The sequence below is a fragment of the Palaemon carinicauda genome, chromosome 20 (assembly GCF_036898095.1).
Source record: "Palaemon carinicauda isolate YSFRI2023 chromosome 20, ASM3689809v2, whole genome shotgun sequence".
NCBI lineage: Eukaryota > Metazoa > Arthropoda > Malacostraca > Decapoda > Palaemonidae > Palaemon > Palaemon carinicauda.
In genome coordinates, this window is record NC_090744.1 from 112605023 (window position 1) to 112621501 (window position 16479).

General features: G+C 37.9%; 1 protein-coding gene across 2 annotated transcripts in view; it reads left to right on the top strand.

Annotated features, from left to right (window-relative positions):
• The first annotated feature begins 6765 nt into the window (after positions 1-6765).
• Positions 6766-16479, top strand: part of LOC137614378 (26S proteasome regulatory subunit 10B) — a 74212-nt gene continuing 64498 nt past the window's right edge. For both annotated transcript variants that reach the window (XM_068344167.1, XM_068344166.1), the window contains exons 1-2: positions 6766-7009; positions 8157-8350. In XM_068344167.1, the coding sequence (XP_068200268.1) occupies positions 6925-7009; positions 8157-8350 (279 nt within the window). In that variant the 5' untranslated portion in view covers positions 6766-6924. The remainder of the gene's footprint in view (positions 7010-8156; positions 8351-16479) is intronic.

The window sequence follows — 16479 nt, forward strand, 5'->3', positions numbered from 1 at the left end:
AATATTTTGTAAGGGAATGATTTAAGAAAATATCGAGTAAGGAGAACCAATATTTTGTAAGGGAATGATTTAAGAAAATATGGAGTAAGGAGAACCAATATTTTGTAAGGGAATGATTTAAGAAAATATTGAGTAAGGAGAACCAATATTTTGTAAGGGAATGATTTAAGAAAATATCGAGTAAGGAGAACCAATATTTTGTAAGGGAATGATTTAAGAAAATATCGAGTAAGGAGAACCAATATTTTGTAAGGGAATGATTTAAGAAAATATCGAGTAAGGAGAACCAATATTTTGTAAGGGAATGATTTAAGAAAATATGGAGTAAGGAGAACCAATATTTTGTAAGGGAATGATTTAAGAAAATATGGAGTAAGGAGAACCAATATTTTGTGAGGGAATGATTTAAGAAAATATGTAGTAATGAGAACCAATATTTTGTAAGGGAATGACTTTAAGAAGTGGTCATGCAAGTTTAACTTTGAGTTCATAACTTCCACACACTGGATTGTGAAAATATAATTATCTGCCATTTCTACAGTTGTCTGAATGTGTACGGTACTGTCTCCACTACTTCGATATATGAAAGACAAGTGGTGTATAGGTGCTGTAATGGTCCAAGCTAATAATGAAGCCAGAGAAAATGAATCCATTTTATACACCTTAAAAGTAGAGCAATTATCAAAATCTTTCTCTTATTAGTCTCTACTATATCTTTAGAGAGTAATCTTCCTCAGAGTTTGAATACTTGAAATGTTTATTACAAATAAAAGATTTTGATAGCTCATAATTCCAAGACATTAAATTTAAAACAAAATAATCCTTAAATGAAAAGTGGGGACTTTCTTTTTTTTTTTTTTTTTTTTTTTTTTTTCATCAAGAAGACACTTTACTTTCAATGTGAAATTTATGATATTTGTTTCTGATGACACACTCCATATTATAATGTTTTAAGATGACACAAATTCATATCGAACATACACAAATGTTATTGATACTTGTAGCTTGGGTTTAATTTCTCAAAAGGGCTTAAGTATTTTCTTGGTTTTCCATTTTTTTTAATTTCTGAAGGCTATTCTTAGATATTAGAAAAATCGTATAATAGAATTATTTACACTCTGCTTGTGTTCTCCTCATCACCTTCAGGTCTTTAACATTCCTTTGAGGCTTGGGGTGCCTTTTATTCTGTCTCAGCTTATAAAAGAAAAAATAATTTGTCTACTTCACAGGAAAGTTTATGCTGTACATCATTAATGCACTGAGATATCATGTACCTTAACAAGTCATTTATGTTCAAAGCTTCTCTCAGTTCTTTATTCTTTCCAAAATGGTCTATTTATCATCAATACTGTATTGACAACAACATTATACTTTGATAAAAAAAAAAAATTACCAGAGTACTGTATCTAGAAATGATTGGATTTGTGGCTATACAACTTTGCATTTTTTTTAAAGAATTAATGGGAACATAAACTTGGTCAGTAATGCATTGTCTGTCAAGTTGTACTTACGGTGCTTCATCAGTAGAAAGTCTTGGATAACTGTTCTTGTAACTTTTATATATGAATAATTGCCTACTGTAGTAGCTTCAGTTTTTTTTCTTTTAAAACACAAATTAAGTACTGTACTGTGATTTAAAATTTGTTCTGTAATGATACTTTTCAGTGCATGAAAGGTCTCACAAAGGTATGTTGGAACTAGATTCCATAGTTTGGATGACGTTAGCTACCGCAAGAGTATCTTAATTTGTGGTATTATATGGGCCTCTCCTTCTCTGAGCTTGAAAGTTTTTTCTTCCCGTATGTGTTGATCTCTTTAAAGACCTTCCATGCTTTGTAAATTATATTACATTACTCTAATTATATGAGCATGTTTTATTTCCAGTGATTTATTCTAAGCAGGAATTAAATATTATAAAGGGCTTATCATCAGCCATTGTTCAGAGTTTCTTTGGATTATAGTGTGAAGTGCTATAATGGAGTAAAGAATTAGTCATAGTTACAGAAGGTTGAATTTTCTACATTGCAAATACTAGATTGTCTGATAATTTACTTAATCTGTGATAGCTTCTAAATTTGCTTTGGTAAGAATTGAGAACAACTTTGGAAATCGTACAAAAACTTACTCCAATTTCTTTTTGAAGCATTTTGAGAAAACTTGTTTTTGCATATTTTTCTTCTTGGTCATACCCCTGACATATGGTTTTTGAGGACTCGAGAGTCATGTTAGCAGAAGTGAAGCTGTTTAGGTCTTTTATGTTTGTCTTTTAACATTTATTAAGTAATTAAACCAATAAATGTATGCTACCTTATCCAGTAAATGAGTAAAGGTTCAGCATGTATTAACAGTGCTCTCCATTATACAGAGCAATACGTTATAGTCAGATTGTCACTTTTTAATTTTGAATTGGTCCCTGTTTGTACACACTTTTTCATAATCTCTCGTGTTGTGGTTCAAATTGTCATTATTCTAGAAGCTGTAATAACTACCAAGTGTAAATGAATTATTAATTTATTACTTTCTTGTAAATTTTTATTATTTTGCCTCAAATATATCTTTCATTAGTGTAAAAGGCACATTATGGGCTGTAATGTTTAGTTGCTAAAAATTTATGGACAAATTATTGTAGTTCATTTTATTGTATAAAGTAGCTTATTGTATTATTCTTATTATTACTTTCATTATTTCTCACTATTGTAATTAAAGTTTTACATACTGTAAAGCTTATTTCATGTATGGGGTAAGATGTGACATAGTTCTCTCCACTTCTGATTTGTGCATTTCTGCTTGAGTTCCCATAATTCTAGATCATCTTTGCCCTCTTCCAAGATTTTCAGAGCATCTTGTCGGTATTCATCCTGCAACATTACTTTAGTAGGTCTATATATACTACTATTTATCTCTATTACCCAGAGGGCATTGGCAATGAACACTACGTAATGATTGAATTTCATTTTTAAGAATTAACTAACCAAAGATGTAGATTTTCATGGAATGTGCCTAGTGATAGAAGAGCCTTCCTAAGCTGATGAAGATAGTTTCTAATTTTTCCTCCCTTTTTAAATGTGATGCTATAAGCAAGCCCTGTGCTGGTTCATTAATGTATCTGTAAGTAGAAAGTTTTTTGGCTATTTTGTATTCTGACAGTCTTTCAAATATCTGTAGATAACTTCAAATAGAATTAAGACAAATATTATTTCCTATCCATTAATTTTTATTGAATACTTGTGTATTCAATAAATAGTACACAGTAGACTAAAGTACAGCCTATACTGTAAATAATTTTGTGCTGAATAACTACGGAGTCGCTAGTATTACTACATAATCTAATCAGCTTATTGGCGATTGTTTTATTTTATTTTCAATTAGTGTTTTCAATATTGGCACAGCCAAGAATCACATTAGTTATCTAGATGAAATCTTAGTTTTTTCAAAACGGTCATTGAAAATTTATGGGAGATTTAGCCATTAATTTGAATATCTGAATGTAATTAAAAGATCTTAGTTTCATTCATAGTTAGATGATATTTCTGTTATGAATTATTTATTCTAGTCCAGAGCACAAAAGGAGTCAGGACAGCAATGTGTTCCTCTTTGCAAGATCGATACCATTTCACTTTTTGCCCAAAGATTCTTAGTATTTACAGTCATGTTCAGCTTGAAAGAATGATTCCCAAAACTCATAGTTATAAGAGAATAACTGGCAGCAAATCATGAGTCGTCAGTACATTAATTGCATTTCCTGAAGTTTCTCACTGTCTGCAACACCTCCAGGATAAATAGGAGCCATACAAACCTAAAAAGGTGCTGAAGAAATATATATTGTATAATGTTTAAAACTTTTTAGAATTTTGAGTTTTCTTCTAGTAGAGTTTTGTTTCTTCTTGGAATCACAACTTGTAAGAAAATAATGTTGGTCTGATTCAATTTAACTCTATGGTGTATATACTCCATTTAAATGCTGCATTTGCCTCCCCCTGCCTGTTTCTATACCGTCCATCATCTGCTGCTTTTATATGTTTCTGTTTTTCATCTTGCCTCTGATAACAAATGCCTCCTCCTGTGTCTTTCTATACCGTCCATTATCTGCCTCTTGATATTATTTTTCTACTTCATCTTGGATCAGATATATAACCCTTATAGGTGTATTATTGTAATTAGCAAGAGATTATACTAGCTTGATAATGAAAGATGTATGATTTTCCTCTGGTGTAATCACAGTATAAATTGCGCTATTTAACCCCTTTACCCCCAGGCTATTTGGAAATTTCCAACCATTAACCCCCAGGGGGTTATTTTTTTCCCAGCACATTTTGCAGTATATTTTTTTTTAAATTGCTCTAATAGCCTCAATTTTTGTCATAGAGAGGTCAGGTTGGTCTCATTCTCTTGGAAAATGCCTGAATTTTCTCAAAAAATTATCAAAAATATGAAAAAATTTCATAAAATTTTTTTGCAAGGACGTACCGGTATGTCCATGGGGGTAAAGGGATGGCTTTTGTGAAACGTACCAGTACGTCCTTTGGGGGTAAAAGGGTTAAACATTGATCTTCACTGAAGACAATATTAATTTCATGTTACTGCAAAATGTTGCATTCAATTCAGGTATGGTCTTCAATGAGCAGATTCAATTTTACATTTATATTTATTTTTGAGCCAATGGTAATGAAAACCTGTAATTTCACAAAAAAAAAAAAAGTACTGTAAAAGAATGAAGCTCGTAAATCTTTAGAAATATTCAGTGTTCATTGGTATATGTAATGCCAGAATACATAACGTGAGAATGAAATGGGACCCTTCGTTTTTTCAACCCATGTATCAGATACCAGCAGTTCGAAGATTTCAGATAATTAGCCAGATGAGAAATCTTCAGAACTGGAATTTTGTACTTTTTAATTTCTAAAACTTTTCCGCACTTGCTTGGACAGTCTATAGAAACATCCCATTGTCACTGGATTTCTCAATGTCCTTGTAATTATCTTTAAATAAAGTACCAGTATGAAGCCTTAGTGGTGCTGACAATTATGACAGTCTGATACCAGGTCTCAAGTGAGACTATTAAAATAACTGATTTTGAATTGAGAAGTATGCTGCAATTATGAAAGTTGTATATCAAATGAAATATTTGTATAGTGGCAGAGAAGGAAGTAGCCTAAAATTCTTACCAAACCCATACTAAATAAGATACTAAAGGTTAGGTTAATATTACTTTATTAATGTTGTGGTTGGAAGATCATAACGGAAAATTTTCGTAAGTTGACAGTTGCATTAACAGTTGACAAAGAATTGAGCAAAATTGATCACCTTGTAATTTGTTTTTAAGATCATTCTCTATTGTAGATATAATTACGTTTATTGAAGGAATAAGAGATTAATTCAAATCAGAAACTTTAATTACACATCTTAAGTCAAAATAGACGGGAGTCCTGAAAGACTTTGAAGGCTTTCAGGAATGACCAAAAGGGTCCTTTGGACTGATGGTTAAGAATGTAATTTTAGTTTGAGAGAATTTATACTCAAACTACAAAAGGTTGAGACATCTAAAATTCATCATCACCATCTCTTCTTACATCTGTTGATTCAGAGGGTCTCCGTCAGATTTTGCCAGTCGTCGTCTATCTTGAGCTTTTAATTAGATACTTCTCCATCCATCGTCTCCTTATTCACGCTTCATAGTTCTCAGCCCTGTAGGCCTAGGTCTATGATTAGGAAGATCCTTTTCATCAATACCTCCAGTCATTGTTTAGTCCAAGTTATTGAAATTTTTATTTTAAAGAATTTTATTTACTACAGCATCTCACTTTTCCAAGGAAATTCCCAAACTGATTCATAAAATAGTATAAAGTGTAATATCAGTTCCAGCTGCGATATAGCAGAGAAGGATTTGTCTGCATTGGGTAATAGTAATATACCATAATTATGTATTAGAGTATGGGAAAATTAATTTGTTCTACGATTTTATGAAGAAATTAACTATCCAGAAGAAATGTAGACAAGGTAAATGATGTGCCGTTATAGAGAAAACACTAAGAAACCAGGTCAAACTAAGAGAATTAAGGTGAAAAAATTACAAATACTTTTCTATTCACCCCCCCCCCCTCTCTCTCTCTCTCTCTCTCTCTCTCTCTCTCTCTCTCTCTCTCTCTCTCTCTCTCTCTCTCTCTCTCTCTCTCTCTCTCTCTCTCTCTATATATATATATATATTTAGAACAGAATAGAATATTTATGTAAAGCACATATTTTTGTCACAAAAAGAAAGTTAACAAACTTGGATTTAGGATTTTTATCAACTCTAGCCACCCCTCTCAGGGTATGAGAGTACATTACAACATATTCAAAATTATAATTTGACTTACAATAATAGTACAAGATGGCAGTAAAATGAAGCAAAAAAGCTTCTATTCACATATCTATACAGTACTGTACATATATCCGTATACCCATATATGCCATGTATAATGGGGACATGAGCCCATATGGACTATATAAAAAGATAAATATATAACAAAAACTGTAATATTATTTTTTTTTTTTTTACAAATTTTACTAGATTGCACAATTCTCTCTTATTTTCTATTTTAAACAATCATGAATAAAGAAGAACGAACATTGGAGGAGCCATTCTAAAGACTCTCCTACACTAATACTACTACTATAAAAGTGAGAGTCATATTCATCAGGGTTGCCAGGTTGGCCTTTTTTCAGGCCAAAAAAACCTCGAATTTGACCTTTTTTTAATTGGTTGGCCTTCAGTAATATCATGAAAAAAATGCGGATATTAAATACTATATATTTGGCCTTTTTCTACATATAGGTTGGCCTTTTAAAGCTTCCGTTGTTTCAAAGTTGGACTTTTCTCGTATAGAAAATCTGGCAACCCTGATATTCATACTTGAAGTTGACGGGCGTCTGTGACACATCAAGATGACGGCTGACAAAGATCAATGCCTTGCAGATTACAGAAGGAGACTTATTGAACATAGAGAAGTAGATTCGAAACTTAGAAAGTGTAAGTATCACTTTAAGGTGAAAATTCTGTTTTATTTTAGGGTAAAAATTGCATTTGAGGGCATCTTGTTGTGCCCCAGTCTGAGGGTCAGGAGCGTGTGACTACCGTAGGCCATGGGTAACCTGCAGGTGGCAGTAGTGGGTTGTTACCTACACTTAATTAAATGCTTAGAGTATTTATAAGTTACTTCAAGTATCTAATTTAAGAGAAATTTTTACTATAGCACAATATTTGTAATAAAGAAAATTGTATTAAAAATTATTTCAGTTTTCCTCTTTAAGGAAATTTTTTACTGTACCACAATATGCTTGATGAAGAAAATAAAGTTTTCTGGGTGTATTTATATGTAGCTTGAACTGTTCTGATGTAAAAATTTGGGGGAAATCTGTATTTTTCAAATTATAGACTTTATAAAATTCTAGAAGGCATGGCTAAAAAAAACATTTTGCGGAGCTTTTGTATATCGGCGGCCAGGTCCTCACGAGTTGATTAAAAATGGACATCAACTAACCTAAATTTTCCCCCTTAACCTAAACGTCTTTTGCAGACGATAAGAATACTAAAGGGAAAATTATTTTTTTTCATGGAAAAAAATAATTTTACCCTGGCTTTTTCAGATGTATCTCCTAGCTTAACATATCCATAAGACTTGAAAAATACATAGTTCCAATGACCAACGAGATCTAAACTGTTTAAAGTGCCTGTGAATACGAGTAGCTTATTTATTTCCCCTAAAAAGTCTGTCACTCCGCAAGGTCAAGGTCAAAGTTTCTGCTCAGTGGACGAGCTTACCCATCACCCGGCAGTAACTACCGCCACCACATTATAAATGTTAATAGCCATATCCAACTTCGCTGAAAGCATACCCGTATTAAAGCACTCTATAGTCAATTTCTTTTAGCGATGCAGATTTGCACTGACGCGCAGCGGTGCCCTTTTAGCTCGGAAAAGTTTCCTGATTGCTGATTGGTTGGACGAGATAATTTTAATCAATCAGCGATCAGGAAAATTTTCCGAGCTAAAGGGGCACCGCTGCGAGTCGGTGCAGATCTGCATCGCTAAAAGAAATGGACTATAGTTTGTATAGTTAGGAAAAATACATTAATTTAAAAATTCAATCTTTTAAACAATTTTGTATGTATTTCAGACCGAGAAGAGAAGAAGGAATTAGACAAACAGTATGATAAAAGTGAGAATGATCTGAAGGCTCTCCAAAGTGTAGGGCAGATAGTAGGAGAAGTCCTCAAGCAGTTAACGGAAGAAAAGTTTATTGTAAAAGCAACAAATGGCCCAAGATATGTGGTTGGTTGCAGGAGGCAGTTGGACAAGGCAAAGCTAAAGGTGAGATGCAAATTTGAATTGATTTGATCTTTTTTATTCTATTTTTGATACAGGTATATACTGCATATTCCTTGGGGGTGAACTTTACTCAAGTATAAGGTACCTATACTTAGAGCTTGAATGATTATCAGATATTCTTATTTTATTCTTAAGCAGAGCTCACCAGTTGGAGACTTTTGTGTCTTAATATGGTACATTAGTTGCAGACATTTAAAAAGCATTGAATTTTGTTGTACTCTGCTATACAGCTCCATAGCTACTCATATGAGATATTCTGGTTGTTCTTCCTGTAAAGATACACCCTTTCATATAAGACAATTTAATATAGTATTACCCCTCATTTTTTGCATATAATGGACTGCACAAAGAAACACGATGTACTTGTATATGTTAAAATAGTACAATGCAAATATGTAAATGATACAAAAACAAAAAAAGAATAGGATGTATAAGTTAACACACATATAGGATAACAATATAAATAGGAATTGGGTTATACACTAACTACATATTTATTCTCTTCTCTGGTGCATCGTGTTAGTGGTAAGTTTTTATAAAAAGCATAGCTATCCAAAATGCACCTTATTTTACTCTGAACCTGCATATTGTATCCCACATGGACGGATCCTAATGAATACTGAAAATGTTTAGAAAAAAAAAGTTATAGAACCTCTTTAACCAACTATTTTGGTTCTAGTCAGTCACAATGCTCACAAGTAGTTTCACCTGGTGGAATATGAATGAAAATACTTTAAAAAAAATATATTTTAAAGGATTACTATTGTAGAGAAAGGGACCTTACATTTTACTAGAAGTGCATCTTCTTAGCCTCGCCAGCTGGATCTTTTTTGTAACTTCAGCTGAGCGAAGTACGGAATAACATGATATAATGACTGAATACATTCTTTCAAGGATAATTGTAGTTGTTATGCAACTAGCATTACTGTAATGACTAATATATAATTTTTCTTTAGTATTTATAAACCGGGAGATTCTTAGCACCCCGCTTCGACCGGGACTGGGGGCCATTCTTTCATCTTCTCTATCCATGACTGACTAAATCCATAGAGGATTCATTGGCTAGATACATCAAAGGATAGCCAGTTCCTTGTGATGTGCAGTCCCATCTAACTAAGGCAAGTGACCCCTGCCAGTCCATACTAATTCTAGTCAGATCAACCGCCAGGCATCAGGAGTAGAAGCCGAAGAGACCGTTTGTCCATCGCCTTATACCCGTCCGTCACCCTGGAATAACGACGGCGAATTGCTAGTCAACATCGTAAAGGGTTAAAACTAGGGTGGTAATATATAAGCAATGAAGGAAATATGAGTACTGTACAGGAAAAATATATTTTTAAATATTAAACTTAGCCGGTGAATATATAATAGCTGACGTCTCCGACGGCTCGACAGAATTCAAAAACTCGCGAGCGATCGCCATGAAGGTAGCGGGTGTGCCCACCAGCGCCGACTATCGGCCAGATACCGCATATACATGTAAACAGCTCTAGTTCTTCTCTGTCGGTTTCATCGACAAGTCGATTCCACTCGCTATTATGACCTCGAGTTTTCTACTGAATTGGTGAAGTACTTGGTTTTGGTTTTATTGCTTTCGCCGTGTTGGATTATTCAATACTATCCTCAAAAGAAATGCTTTTAAAAGGAGAGTAAAAGTGTTTTGCCCTTGCTCTTTTATCTCTGGTTTTTTCCATAGAGTAAAGATGGCCGACCCTTCCCTTAGTGTACGGAAGTGTGTTTTAGGCTTTTAGCAATTATCTTATCACGTTTTAAATTGTTGTTGTTAATTATAGATTTTCCTCTATATATTTTATATCTCACCCGCCTTTATTAGGCCTCTTCGATTAGCTTTCCAATTATACTAAACATCAATATAAATTTTAATGTTTTGTTTATATGCGGCCTTACCTATTCCTCCCCTAGTCCGAGAGTAGGCGGTCCTAACTTGGAAACCGAAGTTAAACAACGTTGAGCCCATTCAACTTTTATTTTCGTTAAGTTTAAATCATTTGCTCTGTAAGAGTTATGAAATGAATATTTTTTAGTAGATATTTTATGAAAGATTTTCTTTGAATAGTCTTCGTGCTGTTTCAAAGATGAACTAACGTTTGGTTTATTTATGCTACGCAGTTTGCGCTCTATCGTTACGATAGAGAAAGAGAGAATCACGGTTTCACTTTGCAGAAAGAGTAAATCGATTTTGACGTTTTGTTCATTCTTCTTTCAAACTGAAGTGTTTTAAATACTAATTTAAAGGAACTTGTTAATTTTCAATTTCTTAGTCCTTTCAGTTTTTTTTTTTTTTTTTTCCTTTGGTCAAATAACCTGTTTATTGACGAAGGGTGAGTGGGCATTTCTCTTCTGTGTGAAATCAAGAGAGAGAGAGGGAGAGAGACGGAGAGAGAGAGAGGAAGAGAGAACGTTCCGATCTTTATTCTCGTCCCAAGCGAGTAACGTTGTTCTCGATTCAGTTTTTTACTCTCGTCCCAAGTCTCTGTACGGGGAGAGAGGATAAAACGTTTTTAGTTTTTATTCTCGTCCCAAGGCACTGTACGGGGAGAGATTGAAAACGTAGTTTTTAATGAACTAGTGTTTAGTCTCCTCCCCAGTCACTGATCCTTTTAACTTTATATATTTCCGTTTTATTCGATATATATTTTTACTGATTTTTGCTTGTACTAATGTGCTTACATTATACGACTCATTTCGCAATTATAACCTTTTGATGTAGGGAAGAATTGCGTGCTTCAGGTAGAAATCAGTTTTATTCATGCCTAATGTGAAATTATTGAAAAATACGATTTCAGTGAAGTAAGTGCAAAAACAGAAAATCGTAGTGATAAAGTGATAATTGCGCAAAGTGTTTTTTAGTGTTGCGACCGAGGGTTCGTCTGTTCGTGCTTGTCGTTCACCTAGTCCGAGACCTCTTTCAGGCTCCCATGCTACCAGGGAGAAGTAATGTCGTAGGACTTATGGGGACGAGAGGCTTTAACCAACGAACAAACGTTCCCTCTATGGTATCGGGCGTGTCTAGCAAGATCGCCCCTACCATAAGACGAGCGAGGCTGTTTTTCTCCTCGTCATCCGAAGGCTTCTCGCAAAAGAAACCTTGGAGCAAAGTTTCTAGACCCTTAAAGCGGAAGTCAGTCCCTTCAGGACAGGTCCAGCGTCCTGGCTGTAGCCATGGGGACAGCTCTGACCCTTTGCAGTCGTCGGAAGACGGTTCGCCTATTAAACGCAAGCGTAACACGGGGTCCGAGGGTCGCGGTAAAGGCAATGTTTTGCCAACACAGACATTGCCGTCGTCTCGGCCCGTTCCGACTCCTGTTGATCCTAAAAGGGTTGTCCTGCAGGACATGCAGACTAAGCTTGCCTCCCTTATGGAGAAGTATGACGTTGAGCAGGTTCACGATGAACCTTCGCTTTCGAGTCGCCGTTACACTAAACGAGACTCTGGCCGTCAGCCGCCCAAATGAGCATTTACTCGTCCTTTTGACGTTATGAAACGTGATGTCGGTAGTTTGTCACGTCAGTCACGTGACTTGGATCCTCACTCGCTGCAGTCCCGTGTTGACTTTCAGCCGCTGCCGCAGCCTCGTGTTGACGTTCAGCCCGCTGCCGCAGTCTCGTGTTGACGTTCAGGACGTTCGCCAACCAGCTCAGTGGCCTTGTTTTGACGTTGAACGTCAAGCACCGCAGTCAAGAGTTGTTTTAACTGCTCTATCTAGGCAGTCAAGGCAGTCTCGACTTGACGTCGAGCGTCCTCCCGCACCTGTTGTTGTTGCTGGTCAGTCCTTTAAGCAGTTACATGACGTAGCGTCCTTGACTGCTACTGATGCTCCTTTGCGTGTGGACTCTGCTTGTCAAGCATTGCCACCACGACAGGTCTCTCCCTTGCTTGAGACTCGGCAATTGTCGGACGAGGTTCCTTCAGATGAGGAAGTTGCTGATCCCCCTCCTACTGATATTCCCTTGGGGACTTTGTCAGACGGAGAGGAGCCTAAAGCTGCTCAGCCCTCTATGGACTTTAAATAAATCATGCTGATTTTTAAGGATCTTTGTCCGGACCATTTTGTAACTGCTGCTCCTCGTTCGCCTAAACGTCAGAGTTTACACTAGGCCTAGCTACTTCGAAGCCGTTGTTTTCTAAGCTAGTGCTCTCTCGCTCTTCTAAGAGAGCTTTACGTTTGTTAGGCGACTGGTTGATCACCAGGAGGAGTTTGGGGGAGACAGCCTTTGCTTTCCCTCCTTTTAAACTGGCTTATAGAGCGAGCGTCTGGTATGACACGAGAGAAGTTCTCGGCTTGGGAGTTCCTGCCTCTGCCCAGAGAGAGTTCTCAAGCCTCATAGACTCTCCCCGGCGCCTGGCCATGAGACGCTCCAAGATTTTATGGTCGGCTTCAGAGCTAGACCATCTCCTGTTAGGAGTTTTTCGAGCGTTTGAAGTTTTGCTGTACAATTATGTCATGCATGAACAAGGCTATCAGGGATGGCTCCAATGATCTGACAGCCACGTTCTCTGCAGGAACAAGACTATCAGGGATGGCTCCAATGATCTGGCAGCCACGTTCACTGCAGGAGTACTTAAGATGTAAGTGCGCTCAATGTGTTCATTGTCAAGACAAAGTTCACGATGAAGACTACCAAGCTGTCTTGACAGCATTAAGGGAAGGCGACTGGATGGTCTCTCTCGACCTTCAGGATGCATACTTCCACATCCCGATTCATCCAAACTTTCAACTACATCTGAGGTTTGTGGACGGGAAAGTAATGTACCACTGTCGAGCACTGTACTCCGACCTCATTCCTGCTCCTCTTGTTTTTACAAGGCCCTTGCAAAATGTAGCAAGCTTTCTACATTTTTTGAGGATTCAGAGCCTCCCTTTATTTTGACGACTGGCTAATCAGGGCGTCGTCATTATATCGCTGTCTGGAGAGCCTCTAATGGACATTAGACCTAACCAAGGAGCTAGGTCTCATAGTGAACGTAGAGAAGTCGTAACTTACAGTATCCCATCCCAGACTATTCTTTTTTTGGGAATGGAGATACAGTGTCGGATTTTTCGGCCCTTTTCGTCTCCCGCAAGAATGGAACAAGCTCTGTTAAAAGTCCTTCACTTGCAAGAGAAAAAGAGTTGCTCTGTAAGAGTTTGAACTAGCCTCGTGGGAACTCTTTCATCACTGGAGTAGTTTATCTCTCTGGGGAGACTCAACCTAGGCCCTTTCCTATTTCACCTAAAACATTGGAACAAGGAGAAGGGCTTAGTGAGTATCTCTTTCCCAATCTCCAACTCAGTCTAGACATGTCTGACTTGGTGGGACAGCAACATCAGACTTCGAGAAGGTCTTTCTCTTGCGATCAAGAACCCAAACCATGTGTTGTTTTCAGATGCAGCGGATTTGGGTTAGGGAGCTCCACTGGACAGTCTGGAAGGCTCGGTTCTTTGATCCACGGATCAGAAGGAACTCCTTTTAAGGCAGTAACATCTCTCCTTTGGCGAGATTTGTGCAGAAATGAATGTCTTGGCGGACGGCCTCAGCAGAAGAGGACAAGTCATCTCCATGGAGTGGACGTTGCATAAGACTGTGTGCGAGAAGCTATGGATGACATGGGGTCTACCCACCATAGATCTTTTTGCTACTCTCTCTGACAAAGAGGCTCTCGACTTACTGCTTTCCAGTTCCAGATCCAGAGGCAGCTCACATAGACGCTTTCCTGCTGGACTGGTCTCACCTGGACGTTTATGCCTTTCCACCTTTCAAGATCCTAGACAAGGTGCTGCAGAAGTTCACCTCTTACGAAGGGACCAGGTTGACATTGGTTGCTCCACTCTGGCCCGCGAGAGAGTGGGTCACAGAGGTACTTCAATGGCTGGTAGACGTTCCAAGGAGTCTACCTTTAAGGATGGATCTCTTACGGCAGCCCCACGTAAGGAGTCTTCATCAAAGCCTCCCCGCGCTTCGTCTGACTGCCTTCAGACTATCGAAAGACTCTCAAGAGCTCGAGGATTTTCGAAGGAGGCAGCCAGAGCGATTGCGAGAGCTAGGAGAGCATCTACCATCAAGGTCTATCAGTCGAAGTGGGAAGTCTTTAGAGACTGGTGCAAGTCATCATCCATTTCCTCTTCCAGTACCTCTGTAGCCCAAATTGCAGACTTTCTCCTACATCTGAGAAATGTTCGCTCCCTCTCAGCGCCCACTATTAAGGGCTACAGGAGCATGTTGGCGTCTGTGTTCAGACATAGAGGCTTAGATCTGTCCAATAATAAAGATCTCCAAGATCTCCTTAAGTCCTTCGAGACCTCTAAGGAGCGTCGTATGGCAACTCCTGGATGGAACTTAGACGTGGTCCTAAGGTTCCTAATGTCCGACAGGTTTGAGCCATTACATTCAGCCTCCCTGAAGGATCTCACCCTCAAGACGCTTTTCTTAGTGTGCTTGGCTTCGGCTAAAAGGGTCAGTGAGATCCATGCCTTCAGTAGGAACATCGGCTTTTCTACAGATAAAGCCACATGTTCACTTCAGCTTCGTTTTCTTGGCCAAAAATGAACTGCCTTCTCGTCCTTGGCCTAAGTCATTTGATATACCTTGCCTGTCAGAGATCGTAGGCAACGAGCTTGAAAGAGTGCTGTGTCCAGTTAGAGCTCTGAAGTTTTATTTAGCTCGGACTAAATCCTTACGAGGTGGATCTGAGGCCTTGTGGTGCTCAGTTAAGAAGCCTTCATTGCCTATGTCAAAGAATGCTTTGTCATATTTTATTAGATTTTTAATCCGAGAGGCTCATTCTCACTTGAGTGAAAAAGATCGTTGCTTGCTTAAGGTTAAGACGCACGAAGTAAGAGCTATAGCAACTTCCGTGGCCTTTAAGCAAAACAGATCTCTGCGAAGTATTATGGACGCGACCGTTTGGAGAAGCAAGTCGGTATTCGCGTCATTTTACTTAAAAGATGTCCAGACTCTTTATGAGGACTGCTACACACTGGGTCCATTCGTTGCAGCGAGTGCAGTAGTGGGTAAGGGTTCTACCACTACATTCCCTTAATTCCAATATCCTTTTAATCTTCTCTTGAAATGTTTTTAATTGGGTTGTACGGAAGGCTAAGAAGCCTTTCGCATCCTTTTTGATTTGGCGGGTGGTCAAATGTTATTTCTTGAGAGCGCCCAGATTAAGGGTTTTGATGAGGTCCTGTTGTATGGGTTGTCGCCCTGGATACTTCAGCTCCTGGGAGTCTTTCAGCATCCTAAGAGGATGGCTGGGCTTCGTGAGGAAAGCGGACTAACAAGGCAGAGTAATCGTTAGAGTCAGCTTCCTTACCAGGTACCTATATTTATTTGGGTTTTGTTATGATATAACTGTCAAAAACTCTAAGCATATACGCCGTAAACTGTATTAATACTGGTCTCTACCCACCACCATGGGTGTGAATCAGCTATTATATATTCACCGGCTAAGTTTAATATTTAAAAATGATATTTTGATTATAAAATAAATTTTTGAATATACTTACCCGGTGAATATATAAATTAAAGGCCCCCCTTCCTCCCCGATAGAGACCCAGCGGGATGAGAAGAACTGGAGCTGTTTACATGTATATGCGGTATCTGGCCGATAGTCGGCGCTGGTGGGCACACCCGCTACCTTCATGGCGATCGCTCGCGAGTTTTTGAATTCTGTCGAGCCGTCGGAGACGTCAGCTATTATATATTCACCCGGTAAGTATATTCAAAAAACGGATTTTGAGCGAAGCGAAAAATCTATTTTTGGGTGAGATAGCCATGGCGTCCTGATGGAAGGTTCCTGTTTGGTAGCTTCCTTGGGTATAAGACTACTAAGATATTCCCAGAGAATTTAACCACAGGTTATCACAGAATTCTAACTTCTGGAGCGAGTATCTCAAAGGTTTCCCTTTAAGACATCGTAATACAACAGGGGACACGCATGTCTGAACGTGCCACATAGCTATCTCCACCCCGAACAGAGTTAATGCTTCGGTGTGTAAGGGCTGAGAATAGCTGGGAGCCGTTCCACAGCTAATCTCACTCGTGGCTGCTACTGATACTCGAGACGTAAACAAACGGACGCCATTGCTCTAATGACGTCACGCGCGTCT